This window comes from Phyllobates terribilis, unplaced genomic scaffold, assembly GCF_046119375.1.
Source record: "Phyllobates terribilis strain yellow unplaced genomic scaffold, ASM4611937v1 Scaffold_7__3_contigs__length_470593459, whole genome shotgun sequence".
Taxonomy (NCBI): Eukaryota; Metazoa; Chordata; class Amphibia; order Anura; family Dendrobatidae; genus Phyllobates; species Phyllobates terribilis.
Window position 1 is genome coordinate 384,325,627 of NW_027362767.1, and position 24,684 is coordinate 384,350,310.

Sequence of the window (24,684 nt, forward strand, 5' to 3'; positions counted from 1 at the left end):
GGACCATGCCGCACAAGGACCAGGGGTTCGGATTCAGGGCCTGGCTGCACAAGGACCATGGGTTTAGGTTCAGGGCCAAGCCGCACAAGGACCAGGGTTTCGGGTTCAGGGCCCGGCCGCACAAGGACCAGGGACTCAAGATTCAAGGACACAGGACCTGGCAACATAAAGTTGTACACACTACACCAACTACAGGAACTATAGAGGTTGCTCAGGCACCTCCCTATTGGGGAAGGTGCCTTTTATACGAGATGCCTCCCAGCATGGCTGGGGACAGGGGGCATCTTAGGAGGTCGCACACTGCCCCTCTAAGAACAGGGGAGAGCGTGTGCACTAGGTGCACCACCGGGAAGTTACTAATAATAATCTTTATTTATATAGCGCCAACATATTCCACAGCGCTTTCCAAATCAGAGGTTTATATACAGCAGTCATAAGTAACATAGTTAAAGATAACACAACAGAAAAGAATGCCTGCACCACCTATTAGACAGGTAATGACCCCATCTGATTAAAACAGGCCAATTACACTATATACAGCGGGGAAAAAACGTATTTAGTCAGCCACCAATTGTGCAAGTTCTCCCACTTAAAAAGATGATCCCAAGCACACCGCCAGGGCAACTGAGGAGGGGCTTCGTAAGAAGCATTTCAAGGTCCTGGAGTGGCCTAGCCAGTCTCCAGATCTAAACCCTATAGAAAACCTTTGGAGGGAGTTGAAAGTCCGTGCTGCCCACATACAGCCCCAAAACATCACCGCTCTAGAGGAGATCTGCATGGAGGAATGGGCCAACATACCAGCAACAGTGTGTGCCAACCTTGTGAAGACTTAAGCCCCCGTCTCACATAGCGAGATCGCTGCTGTGTCACGGTTTTGGTGACGCAACTGCGACCTCACCAGCGATGTCGCTATGTGTGACACTTTGCAGCGATCAGGCCCCTGCTGTGAGGTCGCTGATCGCTGCAAAGTGTCCTGGACCATTTTCTGGTCGTTGACCTCCCGCTGGTCAGCACACATCGCTGTGTGTGACCAGCGGGAGCAGCGATCAGGCTGGTAACCAAGATAAACATCGGGTTACTAGGGGCACACGCGCACCTAGTAACCCGTTGTTTATCATGGTTACGAGCCTGCTAAAGTGAGCAGTAACCTCCCGCTCACCGTAGCAGAGTGGTAACCATGATAAACAACGGGTTACTAGGTGCGCGTGTGCCCCTAGTAACCCGATGTTTATCATGGTTACCAGCCTGCTCCTGCTTCAGCAGGCTGGTAACCAAGAGCAGGACATCATGGAAAGATTCTTTCCACAATGTCGCTGCTCCCCTGATCGTTGGTGAGCCTGCCTATTTGACAGCTCACCAGCGACCACATAGCGATGCAGCAACGATCCCTGACTGTCGTATCGTTGTCGGGATCGTTGTAGCGTCGCTAAGTGTGACGGGGCCTTTACAGAAAACGTTTGACCTCTGTCATTGCCAACAAAGGATATACACTGTGTGCAGAATCATTGTATTTTAGAGGATTATTTTTATTATTGATCAACAACTATGTTCTCAATCAACCCAAAAGACTCATAACTATCTAAGCTTAATATTTTTGGAAGTTGGAGTGGGTTTTTTTTAGATTTGGCTATTTTAGGAGGATATCTGTTTGTGCAGGTAACTATTACTGTGCAGAATTATTAGGCAACTAAATAAAAACCAAATATAATCCCATCTCACTTGTTTATTTTCACCAGGTAAACCAATATCAGTGCACAAAATTTAGAAATAAACATTTCTGACATGCAAAAACAAAAACCCAAAAAATTAGTGATCAATATAGCCACCTTTCTTTATGATGACACTCAACAGCCTTCCATCCATAGATTCTGTCAGTCGCTTGATCTGTTTTCGATCAACATTGCGTGCAGCAGCCACCACAGCCTCCCAGACACTGTTTCGAGAGGTGTACTGTTTTCCCTCCCTGTAAATCTCACATTTTACAGGTTCTCTATGGGGTTCAGATCAGGTGAACAAGGGGGCCATGTCATTTTTTTTTCTTCTTTTAGACCTTTACTAGCCAGCCACGCTGTGAAGTAGTTGGTGTAACGGGTCTGGGAGGCGGAACCTCTGGGCTACTATACAAGGGAGCGGTCCTTGTAAGGGAGCGGGTGGCGACCAGGCAGGCAGTCACAGCAGGTGACCGGGACAGTCTCTGGGTGTACGGGCAGGAGGTCACGGCAAATGATCAGGGCAGTCTCTGGAAGAACGGGCTGGAGGTCACGGCAAGTGACCGGGGCAGTCTCTGGAAGAACGGGCTGGAGGTCACGGCAAGTGACCGGGGCAGTCTCTAGGTAAAGGGTAGGTACCACCTGTGATGGCTGAACCTCCAGGTAGGCTAGCAAGGCAGATGGAGGATGTGTGCTCCCAGGTGAGCAAGCGAGAGTCTCTGGAATAGCAGGTGGTCACAGCACGTGACGGCGGAGCCTCCAGGTAGGCAAGCAGGCAGGTAGCGGAGAAGCGCTCCCAGGTGAGCGGGCAAGAGTCTCTGGAATAGCTGGTGGTCACAGCACGTGACAGCGGAACCCCCGGGCAGGCAAGCAGGCAGGTAGCGGAGAAGCGCTCCCAGGTGAGCGGGCAAGAGTCTGGAATAGCTGGTGGTCACAGCACGTGACAGCGGAGCCTCCGGGCAGGCAAGCAGGCAGGTAGCGGAGAAGCGCTCCCAGGTGAGCGGGCAAGAGTCTGGAATAGCTGGTGGTCACAGCACGTGACAGCGGAGCCTCCGGGCAGGCAAGCAGGCAGGTAGCGGAGAAGCGCTCCCAGGTGAGCGGGCAAGCTGGTCCATAGACAGACTGACCGGAGTTGTAAGGCAGACCGTCGGACCTCAGGCAAGCAGGCAGGAAGCTGATGTGCGCTCCCAGGTGAGCGGGCAAGTTGGTCCTTAGACAGACTGACCGGAGTTGTAAGGCAGACCGTCGGACCTCAGGCAGGCAGGCAGGTAACAGGAAATCAGGCAGGATTAGGACAGCAAGCTGGCAGGAATCTGGCAGGTAACTGGCAGGTAACTGGCAACGGGACCTGAGGGCTGAAGCAGAGTAGAACGGTGCAATAACATTGCTCAGGCACCTCCATTTTGGAGGAGGTGCCTTATATATGGTAAAGTCCTCCGGCCATTGGCCGGGGACTCCTTAGGACGGCGCGCGCGGCCCCTTTAAGAGGGAGGGAGGGCGCGCGCGCGCGCCCTAAGCACAGTGGCCGGGAAGGAGCGTGCGCTGCCAGCAGAGCGGGAGAGGGACGCCGGGCACGGAGCAGAGCGGTGAGGGGAACAGCGTCCCTGCCTAGCAGAGGGCAGGGACGCCGGCACTACAGTACCCCCCCCCCTTTAGGCCCCCCCTTTTTTAGACCAGATAGAAATTTAGCTAGGATGAGAGGGGCATGGATGTTCTCCCGGGGCTCCCACGTTCTCTCCTCAGGACCAAACCCCTTCCAATCTACCAGAAAAAAGGTCTTTCCTCTTACCCTTTTGGTGGCAAGAATGTTCTCTACCTCAAACTCGTCCTCAGCAGAAACCGGAGCAGGAGGCGTACCTGTAGACTTGGAAAAAGAGTTAAGCACCACGGGTTTGAGGAGAGATACATGGAAGGAGTTAGGGATCCGTAAGTTGGCCGGGAGTTTCAATTTATAGGCCACCGGGTTGATCTGACTGATGACCTCCAGAGGACCGATGAACCGAGGCCCTAACTTGTAAGAAGGTATCTTGAGTCGAACATATTTAGATGAGAGCCAGACTTTATCTCCTGGACGAAATTGTGGAGGATCCAGGCGTTTTTTGTCAGCGTGTCTTTTCATACGCTCGGATGACAGAAGGAGTGCGGACCGGGTACTCTCCCATATGGAGGAAAATTTGCTAACGAGAGATTCCGCAGCCGGGTTGTCCACAGAGGTGGAGACAGGAAAAGGAATCCGAGGATGCTGACCAAAGACTACAAAAAACGGGGATTTGGAGGAGGATTCGCTCTCGTGATTATTATAAGAGAACTCGGCCCATGGTAGGAGATCCACCCAGTCAGAATGGTGAGCATTAACGAAGTGCCGGAGGTAACTGGTCAGGTTCTGATTGATCCGCTCCACTTGACCATTGGACTGTGGGTGGTAAGCGGAAGAGAAGTCCAGGGTGACGTCTAGTAGTTTACAAGTGGCTCTCCAGAAACGTGAGGTGAACTGTACCCCACGATCCGACACGATGTGGAGGGGCAGGCCATGAAGACGGAAGATGTGGCAGATAAAGTCTTTAGCCAGCTCGGGTGCAGACGGAAGGCCTGGCAGGGGAATAAAGTGAGCCATCTTGGAAAAGCGGTCAGCGACCACCCAAATGACCGTACAACCGGCAGAGACGGGGAGATCAGTTATAAAGTCCATTGCTATATGCTGCCAGGGGGCAGCAGGTACAGGAAGCGGAAGGAGGCGTCCGGCTGGCAGATGTCTCGGGACTTTGTTGCGGGCGCAGGACACACAGGCAGAAACAAAGTCTATTATGTCCTTGTGCAGGGTAGGCCACCAATAGTGCCGGGCAATAAGCTGGAGGGTCTTTTTCTGACCGGCGTGGCCAGCTAGTTTAGACGAATGGCCCCAGTGTAGGATCTTCTCCCGATCAGGTACTGAAACAAACGTCTTACCGGGAGGGAGACGATTTAGACTCACGGGAGCCACCTGCATTACTCTGGCGGGATCGATGATATGTTTAGGTTCTTCCTCGAGATCGGACACCAGAAAGGATCGGGACAAGGCGTCTGCTTTGACGTTTTTGTCAGCCGGGCGAAAATGAAGAACAAAATCAAAGCGAGCAAAAAACAAGGACCACCGGGCTTGGCGCGGGTTAAGTCTCTGGGCATGCTGGAGGTAAGCCAAGTTCTTGTGGTCAGTGTAAATTATTACCGGATGAAGAGCCCCCTCGAGTAGGTAACGCCACTCTTCCAACGCCAGCTTGATGGCCAATAACTCTCGGTCTCCTATGGAATAGTTGCGCTCAGAAGAGGAGAAGAGTTTGGAGAAGAAGCCACAAGTTACCATTCTCCCGGAAGATGATTTTTGAGTAAGTACCGCTCCGGCTCCAGAGGAGGAGGCGTCAACTTCCAGGAAGAACTGCTTGTTGCCGTCCGGGCGATGCAGCACCGGGGCGGAAGAGAAGGCCTGTTTTAGGGAAAGAAAGGCCTCCTCTGCTTCGGGCGGCCACTCTTTGGGATTAGTACCCTTACGGGTGAGCGCGGAAATTGGGGCAGTCCGGGAAGAGAAGTGCGGGATGAAGAGGCGGTAATAGTTGGCGAAGCCCAGGAACCGTTGAATAGCCTTCAACCCCTCTGGTCGGGGCCATTTCTCGATGGCAGACAGTTTCTCAGGATCCATTTGTAGGCCGGTCTGAGAGATAATGTAGCCCAGAAACGGAAGCGAGGTCTGCTCAAAGAGGCACTTCTCATATTTAGCGTAGAGATGGTTCTGCCTGAGCAGGACCTGACGAACATCCCTCCGGTGAGTCTGGAGATCCGGAGAGAAGACCAAGATGTCGTCCAGGTACACCACTACGCAGGAGTAGAGAAGGTCCCGGAAGATGTCATTGACCAACTCTTGAAAGACGGCAGGAGCGTTACAGAGGCCAAAGGGCATTACCAGATATTCATAGTGGCCGTCCCGGGTGTTGAATGCCGTCTTCCATTCATCCCCCTGACGGATACGAACCAGGTTGTACGCCCCACGGAGGTCCAGTTTGGTGAAGATTCTAGCCCCCCTCAGACGATCAAATAACTCCGGAATGAGCGGAAGGGGGTACTTATTCTTCACCGTGATCTGGTTAAGGCCTCTATAGTCTATACAGGGACGGAGAGAGCCGTCCTTCTTTTTGACGAAAAAGAAGCCTGCTCCCGCCGGGGAGGTAGATTTCCGGATGAATCCCCTGGCCAGATTCTCCTCAATATATTCGGACATCGACCGGGTCTCAGCAGCAGATAATGGATAAATACGCCCACGGGGAGGAGAAGTACCAGGTAACAGGTCGATAGGGCAGTCGTATGGTCTATGAGGGGGTAGTGTCTCTGCCTCCTTTTTATTAAAGACATCAGCATAAGACCAATAAGGAATCGGAAGTCCAGGTAGATTAGCTGGGGTAGGAGAAGGACGGACGGGATGAACGGGAACCAGACAGGTCTTATGGCAGCCCTGTCCCCAGCGAAGGACTTCTCCGGTCTGCCAGTCAAGAACGGGTGCATGTTTCTGGAGCCAAGGTAGGCCTAGCAAGAGGGCGTGAGAGAGTCCAGGCAGAACATGGAAGGAGATACTTTCAGAATGCAGCATTCCCACCTGCACAGTAATGGATTCGGTGATGAGTTGGATGGGGCGTGGTAAGAGCCCCCCATCCACGGCAGTAACAGACAAGGGTACAGCCAGAGGTTTGGTGGGGATGCGGTATTTCTCTACCAGGGACTGTGAAATAAGATTCCCGGCTGCTCCAGAGTCCAGTTGGGCTAGTTCGAAATAACGGTTCTCCCCGTAGACGATTGAAACTGACAACAGCAGGGATGGAGAGGATTTATTCTTGTCTAGGTGGACCTCTCTGAGCGAACCTAGACACAGGCGTTTCCCGACCTCTCCGGGCAGGCACGGATCCGGTGCTCCTTACTGCCACAGTAGAAGCAGGTCCCCTCGGCACGGCGTAAGTCCTGACGGGTCTTGACCATCTTGGTCTGGTCGACCTGCATAGGCTCAGGAGGGTGTACCTGGTTAGAGACAGAAGGAGTGACGGGTTTCTGAAAAGTAGGAGCTAGACGTGGTAACCTCCTCTCACGGGTGACCTCTCTGGCACGCTCCTGGAACCGTAGGTCAATCCGGGTGGCAAGAGTTATTAAGTCATCGAGAGTGGTAGGAATGTCCCGACCGGCAAGTTCATCTTTAATACGGCCGGACAGACCCTCCCAGAAGACGGAAACCAGAGCGTCGTTATCCCAGGCCAGCTCCGAGGCAAGGGTACGGAACCGTATGGCATATTGGCCCACGGTGAGACTTTCCTGACGGAGGCGTAGCAACGATGATGCGGATGAGGTCTTCCGTCCGGGTTCGTCGAAGACTTTCCGGAAAGCCGTGAGAAAAGCAGGCAAGTTGGACACCAGGGGGTCTCCTCTCTCCCATAGAGGATTTAGCCAGGCCAGGGCCTCCCCGGTGAGATGGGACATGATGAATGCAATTTTGGCTCGGTCGGAGTTAAACTGGTGGGACAATAGTTCAAAGTGCAGGGTGCACTGATTTATGAAGCCCCGAGCCTGGGCTGAGTCGCCTCCGAAGCGAGGAGGTGCAGAAAGCCGAGGTCCGGGGTAGGATATCATGGTGTTAGTGGACAGCGGAGCTGCCGGATTGCGAGACATGGCACTGGCGGAGGTTGTTGGTGGAACAGTCAGAGTGTCCAGGCGAGTATTGACATTCCGCAGGTGACCCAGGATGGACTCCTGTTGGGACCTTTGACGGGACAGTTCATGACACAGGTCCGAGAGCGAGGGAGCTTGGGTGCCACCGGGTTCCATGGCCCGAGCAAACTGTAACGGGTCTGGGAGGCGGAACCTCTAGGTAGGCTAGCAAGGCAGATGGAGGATGTGTGCTCCCAGGTGAGCAAGCGAGAGTCTCTGGAATAGCAGGTGGTCACAGCACGTGACGGCGGAGCCTCCAGGTAGGCAAGCAGGCAGGTAGCGGAGAAGCGCTCCCAGGTGAGCGGGCAAGAGTCTCTGGAATAGCTGGTGGTCACAGCACGTGACAGCGGAACCCCCGGGCAGGCAAGCAGGCAGGTAGCGGAGAAGCGCTCCCAGGTGAGCGGGCAAGAGTCTGGAATAGCTGGTGGTCACAGCACGTGACAGCGGAGCCTCCGGGCAGGCAAGCAGGCAGGTAGCGGAGAAGCGCTCCCAGGTGAGCGGGCAAGAGTCTGGAATAGCTGGTGGTCACAGCACGTGACAGCGGAGCCTCCGGGCAGGCAAGCAGGCAGGTAGCGGAGAAGCGCTCCCAGGTGAGCGGGCAAGCTGGTCCATAGACAGACTGACCGGAGTTGTAAGGCAGACCGTCGGACCTCAGGCAAGCAGGCAGGTAGCTGATGTGCGCTCCCAGGTGAGCGGGCAAGTTGGTCCTTAGACAGACTGACCGGAGTTGTAAGGCAGACCGTCGGACCTCAGGCAGGCAGGCAGGTAACAGGAAATCAGGCAGGATTAGGACAGCAAGCTGGCAGGAATCTGGCAGGTAACTGGCAGGTAACTGGCAACGGGACCTGAGGGCTGAAGCAGAGTAGAACGGTGCAACAACATTGCTCGGGCACCTCCATTTTGGAGGAGGTGCCTTATATATGGTAAAGTCCTCCGGCCATTGGCCGGGGACTCCTTAGGACGGCGCGCGCGGCCCCTTTAAGAGGGAGGGAGGGCGCGCGCGCGCGCCCTAAGCACAGTGGCCGGGAAGGAGCGCGCGCTGCCAGCAGAGCAGGAGAGGGACGCCGGGCACGGAGCAGAGCGGTGAGGGGAACAGCGTCCCTGCCTAGCAGAGGGCAGGGACGCCGGCACTACAGTTGGATGCATGTGATGGAGCATTGTCCTGCATGAAAATCATGTTTTTCTTGAACGATACCGACTTCTTCCTGTACCACTGCTTGAAGAAGTTGTCTTCCAGAAACTGGCAGTAGGTCTGGGAGTTGAGCTTCACTCCATACTCAACCAGAAAAGGTCCCACAAGTTCATCTTTGATGATACCAGCCCATACCAGTACCCCACCTCCATCTAGCTGGCGTCTGAGTCGGAGTGGAGCTCTCTGCCCTTTACTGATCCAGCCTCTGACCCATCAAGAGTCACTCTCATTTCATCAGTCCATAAAACCTTTGAAAAATCAGTCTTAAGATATTTCTTGGCCCATTCTTGACGTTTTTTCTTATGTTTCTTGTTCAAAGGTGGTCGTTTTTCAGCCTTCCTTACCTTGGCCATGTCCCTGAGTATCGCACACCTTGTGCTTTTTGATACTCCAGTAACGTTGCAGCTCTGAAATATGGTAAAACTGGTGGCGAATGGCATCTTGGCAGCTTCACGCTTGATTTTCCTCAATTCATGGGCAGTTATTTTGCGCCTTTTTTGGCCAACACGCTTCTTGCGACCCTGTTGGCTATTTGCCATGAAACGCTTGATTGTTCAGTGATCACGCTTCAAAACTTTGGAAATTTCAAGACTGCTGCATCCCTCTGCAAGACATCTCACAATTTTGGACTTTTCAGAGCCCGTCAAATCTCTCTTCTGACCCATTTTGCCAAAGGAAAGGAAGTTGCCTAATAATTAAGCACACCTTATATAGGGTGTTGATGTCATTAGTCAGCACCCCTCCTCATTACAGAGATGCACATCACCAGATTTACTTAATTGGTAGTCGGCTCTCAAGCCTATGCAGCTTGGAGTAGGACAACATGAATAAAAAGTATCATGTGATCAAAATACGCATTTGCCTAATAATTCTGCATGCGGTGTATAACAAAGTATTGAGATGAACTTTTGTAATTGACCAAATACTTATTTTCCACCAAAATTTGAAAAAAATGTCTTTCCAAATCAGACAATGTGATTTTCAGGATTTGTTTTCTCATTTTGTCTCTCATAGTTGAGGTCTACCTATGATGTCAATTACAGGCCCCTCTCATCTTTTTAAGTGGGAGAACTTGCACAATTGGTGTCTGACTAAATACTTTTTTTCCCCACTGTATATGAAACTGGGGTGCTAGCTTATGAAAAAATGTATGGCAAATCAGGATGAACCAAAAAGTAGTAAAAGCGGCACTCACCGTTGTCATAAAATAAAAAGTATTTTATTTCATCATACTGATAAAATGTGTGGAGAAAAGGGAGTGCAGGGAGGAGGAACGGACGACAGCTGTTTCACGCTTAGGTTAGCGCTTCTGCGGGTCCATGGTATGGACCCAACACCCGGTAGCCCTGCCGATCAGCTACTCCTGGTGTCGGCGGCCAGAACTGCTCAATGCCTCCTGGCCATGGCAGGGTACTGCACATCAGTCTCCCATTGATTTGAATAGGAGGCGGATGTGCAGTACCCTGCCACAGCCACTATCAGAAGACAGAGCAGCTCGGCAATTGAGCAGTTCCAGCCGGTGCCAAGAACAGCTGATTAGCGGGGGTGACGGACCACAACCATTCAGACAATGATGACCTGTCCCAAGGACAAATGAACGATAAAGCAGTGGACAACCTTTTTAAATGACTTCACAGAACTCAATGGAAAATACCCTGATTACATGTAATTAACTTAAAGATGGTCTGGGTTGAATTTTACATTTAGGATGAAACCAGGTCACCATCACATAAAACATTTAGTAAAGAAGTATAAGATCCAAGGAGTCAAAGGATTCTAGAGGGAAAGGAGCCACAGATTACAACTCTATGACCAACAGCATTACATTGAGGCCTCTTTCTCTGCACCTTGGTTATCTTTTAAGCTTAGGGCCACATTAGCATTTTTGTAAATGGATCAATTTTCCCAAAAACTGAAACAAATGCAAGCAGAGTAAAAGAAAAGCTGTTTATCAGTTTGCATTTAAACTTCAATGGGGCCAATTCATCTAGACCAGGTTTCATACGTTGGTGTTAGTTAACGCGTCCGCCGGCTAAGCAGCATCTTACTGAATTAGACACAGCTTTCAGCATCCATGCACCAATGTAAGAAATGGTGTTTCAGAGAAGGAACCAGAACAAAACCCCCACTCCCTCCCTCACATTAAATGGCTCCAGGCTGGAGAAGAGCAGCAGCTATACCTACCTCGGTCTGGAGCTAAGCCAAACCGGGAGCCTCAAGCAAGCAGCAGAACCTTCTACGCCATCAGAAGACAACTGTACCACCTCAAACCACCGGTGAGAGTCTGGCTCAAGATATTTGATAGCGTCATCACCCCTATACTGCTGTATGGCAGTGAAGTATGGGGCCCAGAGACCTACCCAGACCGGACAAAGTGGGATCTCAGCCCAACTGAAGTCTTCCACCTGGAGTTCTGCAAATATCTCCTCCAGGTCCATCGCAGCACTTCAAACATAGCCTGTAGGGCAGAGCTGGGCCGATTACCCATTTGGCTCACTATGCACAAGAGGGCGCTATCACTCCAGGCACACATACAGAGCAGCAACCCCAGCTCCTACCATCATAAAGCCCTGCTGAGCCGGAGCCCACAGCAAGCCAGGAACCCCGGCAGCCAGTCCAGCCAAAGTCAGCAATACACCCTGACAAAAGGCCAAATAAAGGGGACCTCAGAGAAATGCAAGAAGCAATATATAAAGGGATGGAAAAGTGAACCAGAGAAAGCCCAGAAACTCACCATCTACCGGGCACTGCAGAGGGAGTACACTTTGGTAACACCACCCCAAAGACAGGCAGACCCTGAGTCTGTACAGACTGAGTGTCCACAGCCTAGAGGTGGAAACAGGGCAGCACCGACAGACATACAAGCCGCGGGAGAACAGTCTGTGCCCGCACTGACAGCAGGGAGCCCTGGAGGACGAGGCGCACTACCTGCTGCACTGCAACAAATACTCAGCAGTGAGGGCCTCCCATTCCCAGAGACTCTCCACTCACATCCCGGACTTCCCATCCATGGATGAGGAAAGGAAACTCCGCATCCTGCTGGGGGAAGAGGAATCAACGGTGGAGATCGCCGCCCAATATGTCACCACATGTCATAAGCTGAGAGGAACATAAGACTCCTGAATGGACTATTACTGCCCAAATTGTGCCCCCCAACAACCCATCCCCACAAGCCCCCTCACCTGTCACACCTGTTTTTTTTTTTGTTTGTTTTTTATCTTGCTTTGGCAACACTAATTATGTTTTGGTCCTGACAATGAAGCCTATTAATATTGTATTGTATTATATTGAAATGTACTTGAGTCATTCTGGAGAACTTTGTAGCTTAAATTACAATGAACATGTGTCCTGCAAAGTTCCACCCACTGCAAAAAGGTCAGTGTTGGACTCATTGCTGATGCAAATTGATGACCCTGCACAGAATTCTTTTAATGAATCTGCTTGTTTTCAAGGAAGCGTAACCTGCACTATTGTTCCCAGATTAAAAAATAATAGAATGGAGTGGAAATCAAAGTGATAGTTTCAATCACCCAGTAAAATCAATGGGTCACTGAACTGATCGGTTACATCCTATTCTCCAGCTTCTGACATGTTACATAACCCGCTAGTGTGCACCCAGCCTAACCTGCCTGCAGATTGAAAGGGTTTATCCTATATTTGCTCACAGTGGGGCAGAGAGAGCCATGCAGGATGGGGCAGGAGAAGCAGCCACATGGCTAAGCCAAGTGGGAGAATAAGCCCAGATCACATGATAACAGCAGGTGAGTAGGCAGGGAGCACACCGGGGACCACGCTGCGCTGCCAGGGCAGTGAGTATGTCGGTGTCCCTGCATGGAGGAGGAAGGAGAGCCATATGGGGACGCCAGTGTGGCACCCCAGGGGTCTGGTTTCCCACAGTAATGTAATGTTATGTCTGAGAGCAGGTGGGAGGTCCTTTGGTCAGGGATCCTGTGCATGCCACACCTCCTGCCCAGTCTTGGGAGGGGAAGACCTTCCCCTATATAAACCCGGGGCTGAAGCAGAGTTAGTTAGTCAAGGAGAGTAGAGACAAGAAACAGTCACAGGAAGAAACAGCAGAAGCTCAGTGGGAGCAATACTACTACAAGTCAGGGGCTGGCAGCTGCAGAGCTCGCCCTGACTGAGAAGCTTTCTTACCGGACCCGGCGTCCGAGGCTGTGGGGACTAACTCTTACCCAGCAGCAGAAGCCGACCGGCAGGGGATTTCAGGTCCTCAGGCCCAGAAACCCGAAGGCACGGTCACACGCGTGGGACCAGCACCGCCATCGTGGAGCGGAAGCCATTAGAAGGCCCCGAGTCACCGGCCATACGGGTGAGCACCACACGGTACACTCAGGGACGTGGGCTACTTATATCCGCTTCTAGCAAGGTAGCCAGAAGAGTACAGTCAGTTTGGGAGGCCTACAACTCCGCCTGGCCAGGGGAGATCCCATCTGCTCAAGGACTGACCAGGCCCCGTTCACTAGCAAGTACTCCGGGAGGGTCTATCGTTGTTACCAGTAAAGACCCTGAATTACACCGCACCGTCTCTGAGTGGTTCCTGCTACCCCCATCATCCACATCTGCTGCCCTGAGGCCATACCCCTCCCGTTGGGGGTTATACCATCTACGCTGCACCATCCATCCACCGGCCTCAGCGGACTGTCTTGCAGCGGCAGCTCCATAGCTGCATTCAACGGGTGGCGTAGTCGTCCTACATCTACCGCTGTTACATCGCCGCTCAGTTTGACTCCCTGGGCACGGACCGGGTCACCGCCACGAGACTACAACCCTCAAGAGATCCGGCTCCGGGTAAGCTCCCGCGTGCGCAACGCAGCGTGACACAGGCCCAGGGGTGCGTCAACTTTGGCGTAGTCGGCAGGATTTCGTGCCCGCAACCACCGGGTACTGCGTGCCTGAAAAAGAGACTTTTCAAACTTACCTGTGGTGAAGATTCCCGCCATCCGGCGCCATCTTCAGCCTTCTTCCCGCCATCGGTGAAGTTTCCCGCCATCCGGCGCCATCTTCTGCCTTCTTCCCGCCATCCGTGGAGTTTTCCCGCCATTGGACGCCATCTTGAGGACGCCGCGCGGGAAGAAGAGGGGCGTGGACTCCGAAAGCGCGCGAGAACTGAAGCCCCGCCTCACGTCCAGACGTTGCGTAAGGTCCTGGAAGGAGCCCAGCAGACGCCGACGTCACAGGAGCGCGACGGAAGGTCCTCAACCCTGACGATCCACTGCGGAGCCGCGGCCTACGGAACAGGATCATCGCAAGGTAGGCCACGGTCCACTAGGGGGGAGGAAGATGTCGGATACGGAGGAGAGCTTCACTGCCTCAACCCCCGCCAGCGCTACCGCTGCTGCAGTTATGCCCTTCACCATGCCCTATATCCCGGGAGCAGCTTGGCTACCCCAGTACTCAGGGGAGTCACATACCCTGCATGACTTTAGAGAAAAGCTGGATAGCCTCTTCCAGGTGTACCCCCTCACAGAAGAGCAAAAAGTGAGCATCCTGGTGGCCCAACTAACCGGGGCAGCCAAAAGGGAAGTAAAATCCTGGCGTACCCGGATTATAGCCAGCCCTTTATCCTCTACACCGACGCCAGTAACATCGGGCTAGGAGCCGTACTGTCCCAGATCCAGCAGGGGAAGGAACGAGTAATCGCCTACGCCAGCCGAAAACTGCGACCCACCGAAAGGAACCCCGAGAATTACAGCTCATTTAAGTTAGAGTTCCTGGCCGTAGTATGGGCAGTCACCGAGCGCTTTAAGCATTATCTCGCTTCTTCCCGGTTCACCGTGTACACGGATAACAACCCGTTGACACACCTGGACACGGCAAGACTCGGTGCCCTGGAGCAGAGGTGGATGGCCCGTCTGTCCAACTACGAGTTCACAATCAAATACCGGGCAGGACGCTCCAATACCAACGCGGACGCCCTGTCCAGGATGCCCAACCTGCCGGACGGAGGAGAAGATCCGGAGGGACTGGAAGAAGTTGAACTCCCTGCGTTCCACCGTCATGGGACTATCCAGTATTCCCACCGGGTAAGGAGTAAGCAGGCTGCTACGTTGAACCCCTTACCCCACTACAACTGGGCGGAAACGCAAGACAGCGACCCTGCCGTCCGACTGGTGAAGGAGATGCTGACTCGGCCGGAGGCTCGCCTTGAACCAGACGCTCCGGAGGAAGCCAAACAACTATGGGCAGAGAAGAGTCGACTGTTCCTTTACAAAGGGAAGTTGTGCCGCAGAATGGTTAACTCCCGGACGCATGAATTACTCTGGCAAGTAGTGGTGCCACGAAGAGACGCAGCCATGGTGATGGAGGCATACCACGACGGAGCTGGACACTTCGGGTGGAAGAAGCTGGAGTTCCTGCTGCGCGAGCGGTTCCACTGGGTAGGCATGAGGGGAACCATCGAGAAGTGGTGCAGAGACTGTGGCCCGTGCAACCTGAGAAGGAAGGACCGTGCCAGCCAGAAGACTCCCCTGCAGTCCATCGTCACCCGGCAACCGTTGGAACTGGTAGCCTTGGATCATGTAAAACTGACCCCAAGCAGAAGTGGCTATGTCTACGCGTTAATCATCGTGGATCATTACTCCCGGTTTCTGGTTGTCGTCCCCGTCAAGGACTTAACGGCTCAAACAGCAGCTAGAGCCTTCCAGCAGCACTTTTGCCGTCCACACGGGTACCCGGACCAAGTGCTGAAGGACCAGGGACCTGCCTTTGAAGCGGAGGTCTTCCAGGAATTCTGCAATCTGTATGGCTGCCGGAAGATAAGGACGACACCCTACCATCCGCAAACTAATGGACTTTGTGAGAAAATGAACCAGGTGGTAATGGATCTTCTAAAAACGTTGCCCCTGGAAGAACGCAGTCTGTGGCCTGAGAAGTTGCCCGATCTGGTGGACCTATACAACCACATCCCGGTAGGTTCCACCAACTGTACCCCGGCTTACCTAATGAGGGCAAGACCTGGTAAGTTACCTGTTGACCTGGAAATGGGAGTCCTGACACCCGAGGACACTTCACCAGAAACAGACTGGGACACAGAGAGGCAGCAGCAGTACCGGAGAGTACAGGAGAGCGTGGAGCGAAGTCTCTGTCAGGCTAGGGAAAGACAAGAGAAAACTTACAACCAGTATGCTCCCGCTGTTCCCCTGGTACCCGGAGAGCAGGTCTTGAAGAGGAAGAGACGGCTCCACAAGTTGGATGACCAGTGGGAGAAGGACCCGTACACCGTACTGCCCTCAAGCCACGAGAACCCGAAGGTTTGTACCATCAGTAAAGACGGAGGGGAAACCACAGCCATTGTATCCCGGGACCACCTGAAGAAGTGTCCCGAACAACTGAGGAACCCTGAAGAGGAACAAGAAGACCATCGACCCGTAGAGGAAAGGGAAGATATGGTTAGTACTGTGCTCGGGGACTTCCCTCGGTCTTGGACTCAAGTCAATGGTGCAGTTGTGGTACCCGTACTCACCTTCCTCCAACCAGCATCCCAAGCACCTACGGAGCAACAGGTAGAGCTGGAAGAACAGCCGGTCCAGGAGGCAGAAGACTCCACACAAGCAGAACAGGAGGATCAACCCTCTGCTTATAGTGAGCCTGCCGTACCCCTAGTGAGACAAAGAGCCGGTAGACAGCTGCCCAGTTTACCCTTGACAGCTCCTACACCCTGTAGTTCAGGGCCAGACAGTCAGCTCCGTAGGTCCACTAGGGCCACTAGAGGCCAGTTACCCGCACGCTGGAGGATTTGAAGTGTATAAATTGTTTTATTTATGTTTATCTGTGTATTGTTGCTTGTGTATAATTTTGTGTTTCCAGTTATTTTTAGGAATCCTTGGTGGATTTACCGGGAATCCTTGTACATAGTTGGAGCGTAACCCAGGATGGACTAGAGACTGTTAAGGACTCGGGGTAGGACAGACCCCTACCTGGTTACGTCTCCCTGTTTTGGTCAAATGGACACCTTGCTTTTCTTCAAAGACTACACCCTGTTACGGACATGCCGTGACCACCTTTATGTGTTTCTTCTTATTGTACTATTATTGTTGTTATATCTTGTTATGTTTTTCTAAAATATGTTTAGTCCCGGAGTACTAAATTTCACTAGGGGGGAATGTGGCACCCCAGGGGTCTGGTTTCCCACAGTAATGTAATGTTATGTCTGAGAGCAGGTGGGAGGTCCTTTGGTCAGGGATCCTGTGCATGCCACACCTCCTGCCCAGTCTTGGGAGGGGAAGACCTTCCCCTATATAAACCCGGGGCTGAAGCAGAGTTAGTTAGTCAAGGGGAGTAGAGACAAGAAACAGTCACAGGAAGAAACAGCAGAAGCTCAGTGGGAGCAATACTACTACAAGTCAGGGGCTGGCAGCTGCAGAGCTCGCCCTGACTGAGAAGCTTTCTTACCGGACCCGGCGTCCGAGGCTGTGGGGACTAACTCTTACTCAGCAGCAGAAGCCGACCGGCAGGGGATTTCAGGTCCTCAGGCCCAGAAACCCGAAGGCACGGTCACACGCGTGGGACCAGCACCGCCATCGTGGAGCGGAAGCCATTAGAAGGCCCCGAGTCACCGGCCATACGGGTGAGCACCACACGGTACACTCAGGGACGTGGGCTACTTATATCCGCTTCTAGCAAGGTAGCCAGAAGAGTACAGTCAGTTTGGGAGGCCTACAACTCCGCCTGGCCAGGGGAGATCCCATCTGCTCAAGGACTGACCAGGCCCCGTTCACTAGCAAGTACTCCGGGAGGGTCTATCGTTGTTACCAGTAAAGACCCTGAATTACACCGCACCGTCTCTGAGTGGTTCCTGCTACCCCCATCATCCACATCTGCTGCCCTGAGGCCATACCCCTCCCGTTGGGGGTTATACCATCTACGCTGCACCATCCATCCACCGGCCTCAGCGGACTGTCTTGCAGCGGCAGCTCCATAGCTGCATTCAACGGGTGGCGTAGTCGTCCTACATCTACCGCTGTTACATCGCCGCTCAGTTTGACTCCCTGGGCACGGACCGGGTCACCGCCACGAGACTACAACCCTCAAGAGATCCGGCTCCGGGTAAGCTCCCGCGTGCGCAACGCAGCGCGACACAGGCCCAGGGGCGCGTCACCAGCATTAGCGCTCCAGTAGGGAGGAGTATGTACAGTGGATATCGGCTACAAAACTTCTTGGGTGTTTCTCTTAACACACTAAATATCTTCATACACATTCTCGCTTTCCTTTCCTAAACTCAGTAAATTCTGCCTCAGTTATTTCCTTTGCCTTCACCACAACCCAGCACAATACTTCGCGAGCTTCTTTTGTCCCCAATAACAGCACTACAGTCCAGTTAGCGAGAGTCCTGTACTTCAAACCGCAGCTCCGCGTCCCTTTCTCCTTAGGGGAGCTTCTTATGCCATTATGGCATTTACTTAGCTTCTCTGTACGTCAACACCTCAGAACTACCGTCCGGGGCATTCTCTTTGTTTTACGTACCCGGCTCCGATTTGTCCTGTTACCTCTTCAGCTTGCGAACTGGGGACCATCCCGCTAAGCCTCCTACCTCAGATCCCGTTTCCGGTAAATCACTCACTCCAATTTTCACTGATCAGACCATAGGTCTGCTTCTACTGCGCGCTGGGCCCTATCTGCCTTCCTAAAAGGAAACACCCTCTGTCCCTTCATTTTATCCCCTCCCACTCTGGGCTAGTCCCAACTGTCCCTATTACCTCCCTACTGCTGGGAAGACTACAATTCTATTACTAATAACGGGGAACGTGGGCAACATTTCCATCTTCTTACACTTCTCCGATACTACAGAGGCAAATCTGCCTCTACTAGAAGCATCGGAGAGGGCACAGTTCAGTCGAACAGCGCAGCTCCAAAGCAAGCCAGAAGGCAGAGAAGAGAATAACACTTTAAACCTGTTTCAACATCGTCTCAATAATTCCATAATTTTGCATCATCTCAAGTTCGTGTAGCCTAGAGATGATGCAATAACATACCACAATCGCTATTAACAAAACCACATCCTTTATTTGTCTAGTTACACACACAAATACAGTGCAATAAAAGACTCGAAAACATCTCTACTGCTTCGTATTACTTTGGCCATCATAACCTTGGTCCTTTTTTTTAGGATAACACCTGTTTAGGCTCACCTGGTGAGGTGGATCCATTAAGCCTCAGGTCCGGCTGGGCACACGAACTCGGGGAGTTGGTGCAGCAAGGAGGAAGGCATGTGGGAAGCGAGGACTTGGCACACGCAGGAATCTTGGGCGCAGCGGGACGGAAGAAGTGGAACTCTCTAGGGATTGAAGCAGTTAAGAATGATGTGCACAGAAGATGGGGTGCACCAAACAAAAGTCTTGAGCCTCAATCCTAAAACACAGGTGCGTATCCTAATAGGCCTTAAATAGAATTAGACAGATGACGTCACTGAACCACTCCGGGCAACCTGCTAATCCCAACATGGAGCACAACAGAGGGCAGCGGACCGAGGTGAAGGAAGCAAAGCCCGGGATACCTGGAACAGGTGTGTAACAACACCCCGGGTATAAAGCTCATACTATACCTACCTCAACGTCGGACTGTGGGTTTCCGGTATGAGTCAGCCTGTCTCCTCCGGCAGGTAAGCACGGTGTCCAAGACATACATGAATATCATGAATAACATACAGTACAGATCCACCCACGAATGGGAGGGTTTCTTTTGGCCGAAGCCTAGAGGCTCAGGATGAATCATATCAAGGAAACAAACCACAAAACAAACTTTGCTATTAGGATTCTTTTAAGGACCAAAATTTGGCTGCTGTTTTGATTAAAATGCAAGATATAAATATAATGGAAGCAATTTATCATTGACGACACGCCAATTTTCTGGTGTGGACTGTAGAGAAGTGGTGATTTTTTGAGCACAAAATAATTTGCTGCTTATTCTTATTTGCCCTGGCCTTGCCACATTTTAAAAAAATATATAGTGAAATAAAATATAATAGGATTAATGCCAGAAATTAGAGTAAATTGTAGAGGAAATCTACTCAAAGACAGCTCTGTTGCTTCGTATTACTTTGGCCATCGTAACCCTGCTCTGACGGAATATTGATGAGCTGTGATGATTGTCTGCAGTGCTCACGAGACGTAACAATGTCATGTCACCCTCCAAGAACAGCTGACATCCCTAGTACACATTTATTTTCTATAGGTCACTGAATTGATTATACAGGGGTTGTCCAGTAGTGGACAATCCTTTAAAGTGATATGCAAAGTGGTAAGAAAAGAAAATTGTCTTCAAAGGTGTCCGTATCCTTTATAACGATTGCATATCTCAGAGATTGCCCATCACTCTATGAGATGGGAATACCCAGTTAGGTCTATGCAGGGGATTTGAAAGTTTGTACTAAAAAATGATAACTTTTTCTCTAAGGGCTCGTACACATGACCGATTTTCTCGGATAAGTGCTATCTGTGGTTTTCACGGATCGCACTTGTACCTGTGATATTCTAGGAGCTGTGCACATGTCTGATTTTTTCCTAAGACTGAGTGGTCCGTGGAGAAATTAGAGACATGTCCAATTTTAATCCAAGGGTTGGATAAAAATTTGCAATGCAAGTCTATGGGTCCGTAGAAAAAAAAAGGACTGCACTCGGATTACATCAGAGTGCAGTCTGATTTTCACAGACTGACAGAATAGAGAAGGTGGAGAAACTTTTTTTACTCTCCATTCCCAAGAAAAACTGATGCCACTATGATCAGAATAATCAGACAGTTTTTCTGGGATGTGCTGAAATCGGTCATGTGAATCTACTCTTACAAATATATATCAAAAGGGTTTTCCATTATATATATTTTTAGTCTACAGTCTCGGCCGGCTAACTCAGAACAAACACTTAACCTAGTGATTATTGATTTTGGTCCAATGTTATCATTATATTTTTACTTTCCATTTAATTTTACTATTGGAATTAGTTTTTTTCTTCTTTTTAACACTGGGGGAAAATCAATCAGATTCAGAACCTCCCGAACCCCAGTAATAAGTGATCACTAGTGATCATGTGTGCAGCACAGACGGTGAAGGGTAACATTGTATCTTGCCTTATTCTTATGTGCTTGTCATGTGTTACTTCTGTAAAGAGCAGTGAGATATGGCAATAATATAACAATAATCCATCACCTTCAAAGTCCAATATATGGATTTTCCTGCTCCACCAGTTGAAAAAAAAAGATTGTTATGATATATAAAGAAAGTTTGACCCTAAAGTCATAAAAAATGCATACACATTCAATTTGATAAAATCCACCTTTCAAGTGAAGTTTGGTAATATACTAATTGGATGTTTCTGAATGATTCACAATTTTCGTGGATGTAATTTATTTCCAACAGCCTATCTAGCCCCGTCATCAGGACGTAGTGGAGAAAATGTGATCTAATAAGTGCTATTATAGACAATGCAGTAACAGGAATGGGCTCACGATGGCGCCAATAATCACCTTTTCTGCTTCTAGAATATTCAGGGTGTAAGATGATGACATCTTGAGATAGTGAAGAAACCCATACGCCATAACGCTCCTCCAGCCGACAACTATTCCTTCCTCCTCCCATTCTCTCATACATGCTGCCATTTTATAATAAAAAAAAAAGCTAACTGTGTTTGGATTTTGGATACATGAATGATCTTTCCTGTGAATGATCCCTTATTCCTCCAAGTTGGCCATTGCTTGTCCCATGTAATATAAGACTTGGTTCACATTTGTACACCTGCAGACATATGCATAACCATATGCAAGTGCTTACCATACAACGAACTACGTCTCTCTGACATATACGTCATGTACATCCGTCTATTTCTCTATGTGTTTATTTTTAAATAAGTATCTGTTTATTTTGTTTTTTTATTCTTTTATCAACTATCTTTTAATGGTAGCGGCCGAAAACTTATATATTTTAGACATATTGGAATGTACTGATATACAGTGGTGCTCACCATTATTGGCACCCCTTCATTTTTTTCATAGACTGTACAATATCTTCAGAAATAAATGGAAATTTTTTAATTAATGGTCCAAAGTAATACAACAATAAAACATTGTCTTTCAGCTTCCATGTTGCAATTTCAAAGAAGAAACAGAATAACCAGCATGTGCAGCAATAAAGGCCCCCCTAATTAATACTTGGTTTCACACCCTTTGGCGTTGCTGACAGCCTCCAGACGTTTCTTGTATCCATCTATAAGCTTCTTGCTCTTCTCAGTTGGAATTTTCTTCGTTTGCAGTTTGTTCAAGCTCTTGAATGTTTGCAGGGTTCTTTTTCCCAATGGCAGATTTCAGCTCACCCCAAAGATTTTCAATGGGACTGAGGTCAGGACTCATTGCTGGCCATTTTAAAACAGTCCATTTTTTCTTTTCAACCATTCCTATGTACTTTTGGATGTGTGCTTTGGGTCATTTTCTTGCTGGAGGACCCATGATCTTCGACTCAAACCAAGTTTTCTTACACTGGGTAGGACACTTCGCTCTAAAATCTCTTGATAATTCTCTGATTTCATGATTCCTATGATACGGTCAAGGCCTCCAGTACCAGACAAAGCTAAGCAACCCCATAGCATTATGGATCCTCCACTATGCTTAACTGTTGGTAAGGTACTCTTTTCCATATAAGCTTCTTTGCGCCGACTGTAAATAGACTGTTGCTTTGCATTGCCAAAAAACTCTATTTTTATTTCATCTGTCCACAGAACATTTTCCCAGAAGGATTATGGTTTGTCAAGGTACTATTTGGCAAAGACCAGTCGTTCCTTTTTATGTCTTTTCTTCAGCAATGTTACGGATCCGGGTGGTGGAACCTCTGTGCTGCGGTGCAAGGAGGGACCAGAGGGGCATAACTAGGTATCAACTCGGACCGACCAAGGCCGTACGGCGGCTCAATCGACTCCGTGACCAGGAAAGGACCGAGCAGAGGGACAAGGTGCTACTCTGGGGACCCACCTTGTATGAGAGCAGGTGACTCCCAGGGGTCAGAAGGCAGAGACTGACCGGTACAGCAGATGAGCATGGCAGGCAGGCTGACGAGAGATCCGGGCAGACGGGCTGGCAGACACGGCAGGAAACTAGCAGGAGCCTCTAGGTAGGCTGTCAGGTATACACGGCAGGTGCAGGCAGGAGCCTCTAGGTAGGCTGTCTGGTGGTCACGGCAAGTGACGGGCAGGAGCCTCTAGGTAGGCTGTCAGGTGGTCACGTCAAGTGACGGGCGGGAGCCTCTAGGTAGGCTGTCAGGGGGTCACGGCGAGTGACAGGCAGGAGCCTCTAAGTAGGCTGTCAGGTATACACGGCAGGTGCAGGCAGGAGCCTCCAGGTAACAGGCAAGATCTCCAAGTAGGCAGGCTAGCCTAGCCAATAGACAGACTGGCGGGTTTGACCGGAGGCAGACCGTCAGGCTGGAGAGTGTCCTTGGCAGGCGGAGACAGGTAGCAGGTGGAGGCTCCGGATAAGTGGACTGGCCAAGCCCATAGACAGACTAGCGGACTGGGCTGTAAGCAGACTGTTGGGCTGGACTGGTAATCAGGCTGGCAGACTGGATTGATAGTCAAACGGACTAGACTGGTAGTCAGACAGGCAGTGGGACCTGTGGGCTGAAGCAGAGTTTAGCATACAGAGCAACAACCTTGCACGGGCACCTCCATATTGGAGGAGGTGCCTTTTATAGGGGAAGTCCTCCGGCCATTGGCCGGGAACTTCTTAGGACGGCGCACGCGGCCCCTTTAAGAGGGCGGAAGCGTGCGCCCTAAGCACAGGGCCAGGGAAGCTGCGTGCACCAGCAGCAGCTGCAGGGAGGCCAGAAGACACCGGGGCAGGACCGCGGCGGTAAGGGGGACGGCGTCTCTGCCGGGCAGGAGGTAGAGACGCCGATGCTACAAGCAATGGCTTCTTCCTTGGCCTTCACCCATAAAGCTCTGCTTGGTTTAGTGTGTGGCATATGGTACTTGTTGAAACCATGACCCCAGACTGTTCCAGGTTGGCCTTCAAGTCTTTGGACGCTTGACGTTGTGTTTTTTTCCACCATTTGAACCAACCTTCGAAAACATCTCTTGTCAATTTTCCTCTTTCCCCCACACCCAGTAAGGTTCTTCACGGTTCCATGTTTGGCAAACTTCTTAATAACATTGCGCACTGTTGAAACTGGGATACCACGGTCTTAGGAGATTGCCTTATACCCTTTGGAAGTCTTGTGTTTGCTAATACTAGCAGTTCTAATGTCCTCAGACAGCTCATTTGTCCATTGTGACAAAGGAACAGGGCCTACCATGTGGCTTTTAAAAACACTGAAGTCATCATTCATTGGCTAATTCATGTCACATGGGCACCGACAATTAATCATAGGTGAATCTCTTGTGATTTACCACAGGCGAGTCAAAATGTGTTTCTGACGCGCCCCCTGGGCCGCTCGTGTGTGGGGATACCCGGAACCGGACCCGTTGCGGATGCTGGGGGTTGTAGTCCTCGTGTGGCTCAGGGTGGTCAACTCAAATGGCGGTCTATTTATGTGGTTTTTGTGATATTTAAATGTCCGACTACGCCACCCGTGGATTGCGGTCAGAGTGAACCGCCGCTGCAGGGCAGACCGCTGAGGCTGATGTTGTGTGTGCAGCAGGAAATAGTATAACTCCCCACGGGAGGAGTATAGCCTCAGGGCAGCAAATGTGGATGTTGGGGGTGATGGTGCGTGGGATCAGCAGTAACGACACAGAGTCCTGTAATGCAGTCCAGAGTATTTACTCACAGTTCTTTATCCACGTTACTACTGCTGGTCATAACGTCCCTCGTCGCACTGTGTTCACCAGGTGAGGGGCTCGGCCTACTCCCAGATAACTTTGGAGCGTTTCACAGGACCCCCTTTGTGTGTCCTTTCTCTGGCCTGTCATACCCCGCCAGTGACCTCGCTTCTGTCCGGCTGCCTCGGGCCTTCTCTTGGTAAACCTTGGCGCCAGTTTCCCTGACCCTATATGGTGCCTTCCTAGCGGGTGTAGCGAGGGGCTGCGCCACGTGAAATGTCACAGCCTCCGGTTTCTAGCTGAGGGTAGT

General features: G+C 51.0%; 1 protein-coding gene across 6 annotated transcripts in view; it reads right to left on the minus strand.

Annotated features, from left to right (window-relative positions):
• LOC141154904 (uncharacterized) overlaps positions 1-24,684 on the minus strand; it is a 67,786-nt gene that overhangs the window by 32,455 nt on the left and 10,647 nt on the right. For 2 of the 6 annotated variants that reach the window (XM_073641448.1, XM_073641447.1), the window contains exon 2: positions 18,768-18,913. In XM_073641448.1, the coding sequence (XP_073497549.1) occupies positions 18,768-18,785 (18 nt within the window). In that variant the 5' untranslated portion in view covers positions 18,786-18,913. Of the gene's footprint in view, positions 1-11,353; positions 11,435-11,547; positions 11,643-18,767; positions 18,914-19,184; positions 19,306-24,684 lie in introns of those variants that run through there. The other 4 variants (XM_073641446.1, XM_073641445.1, XM_073641450.1 and 1 more) reach the window with 4 other exon arrangements.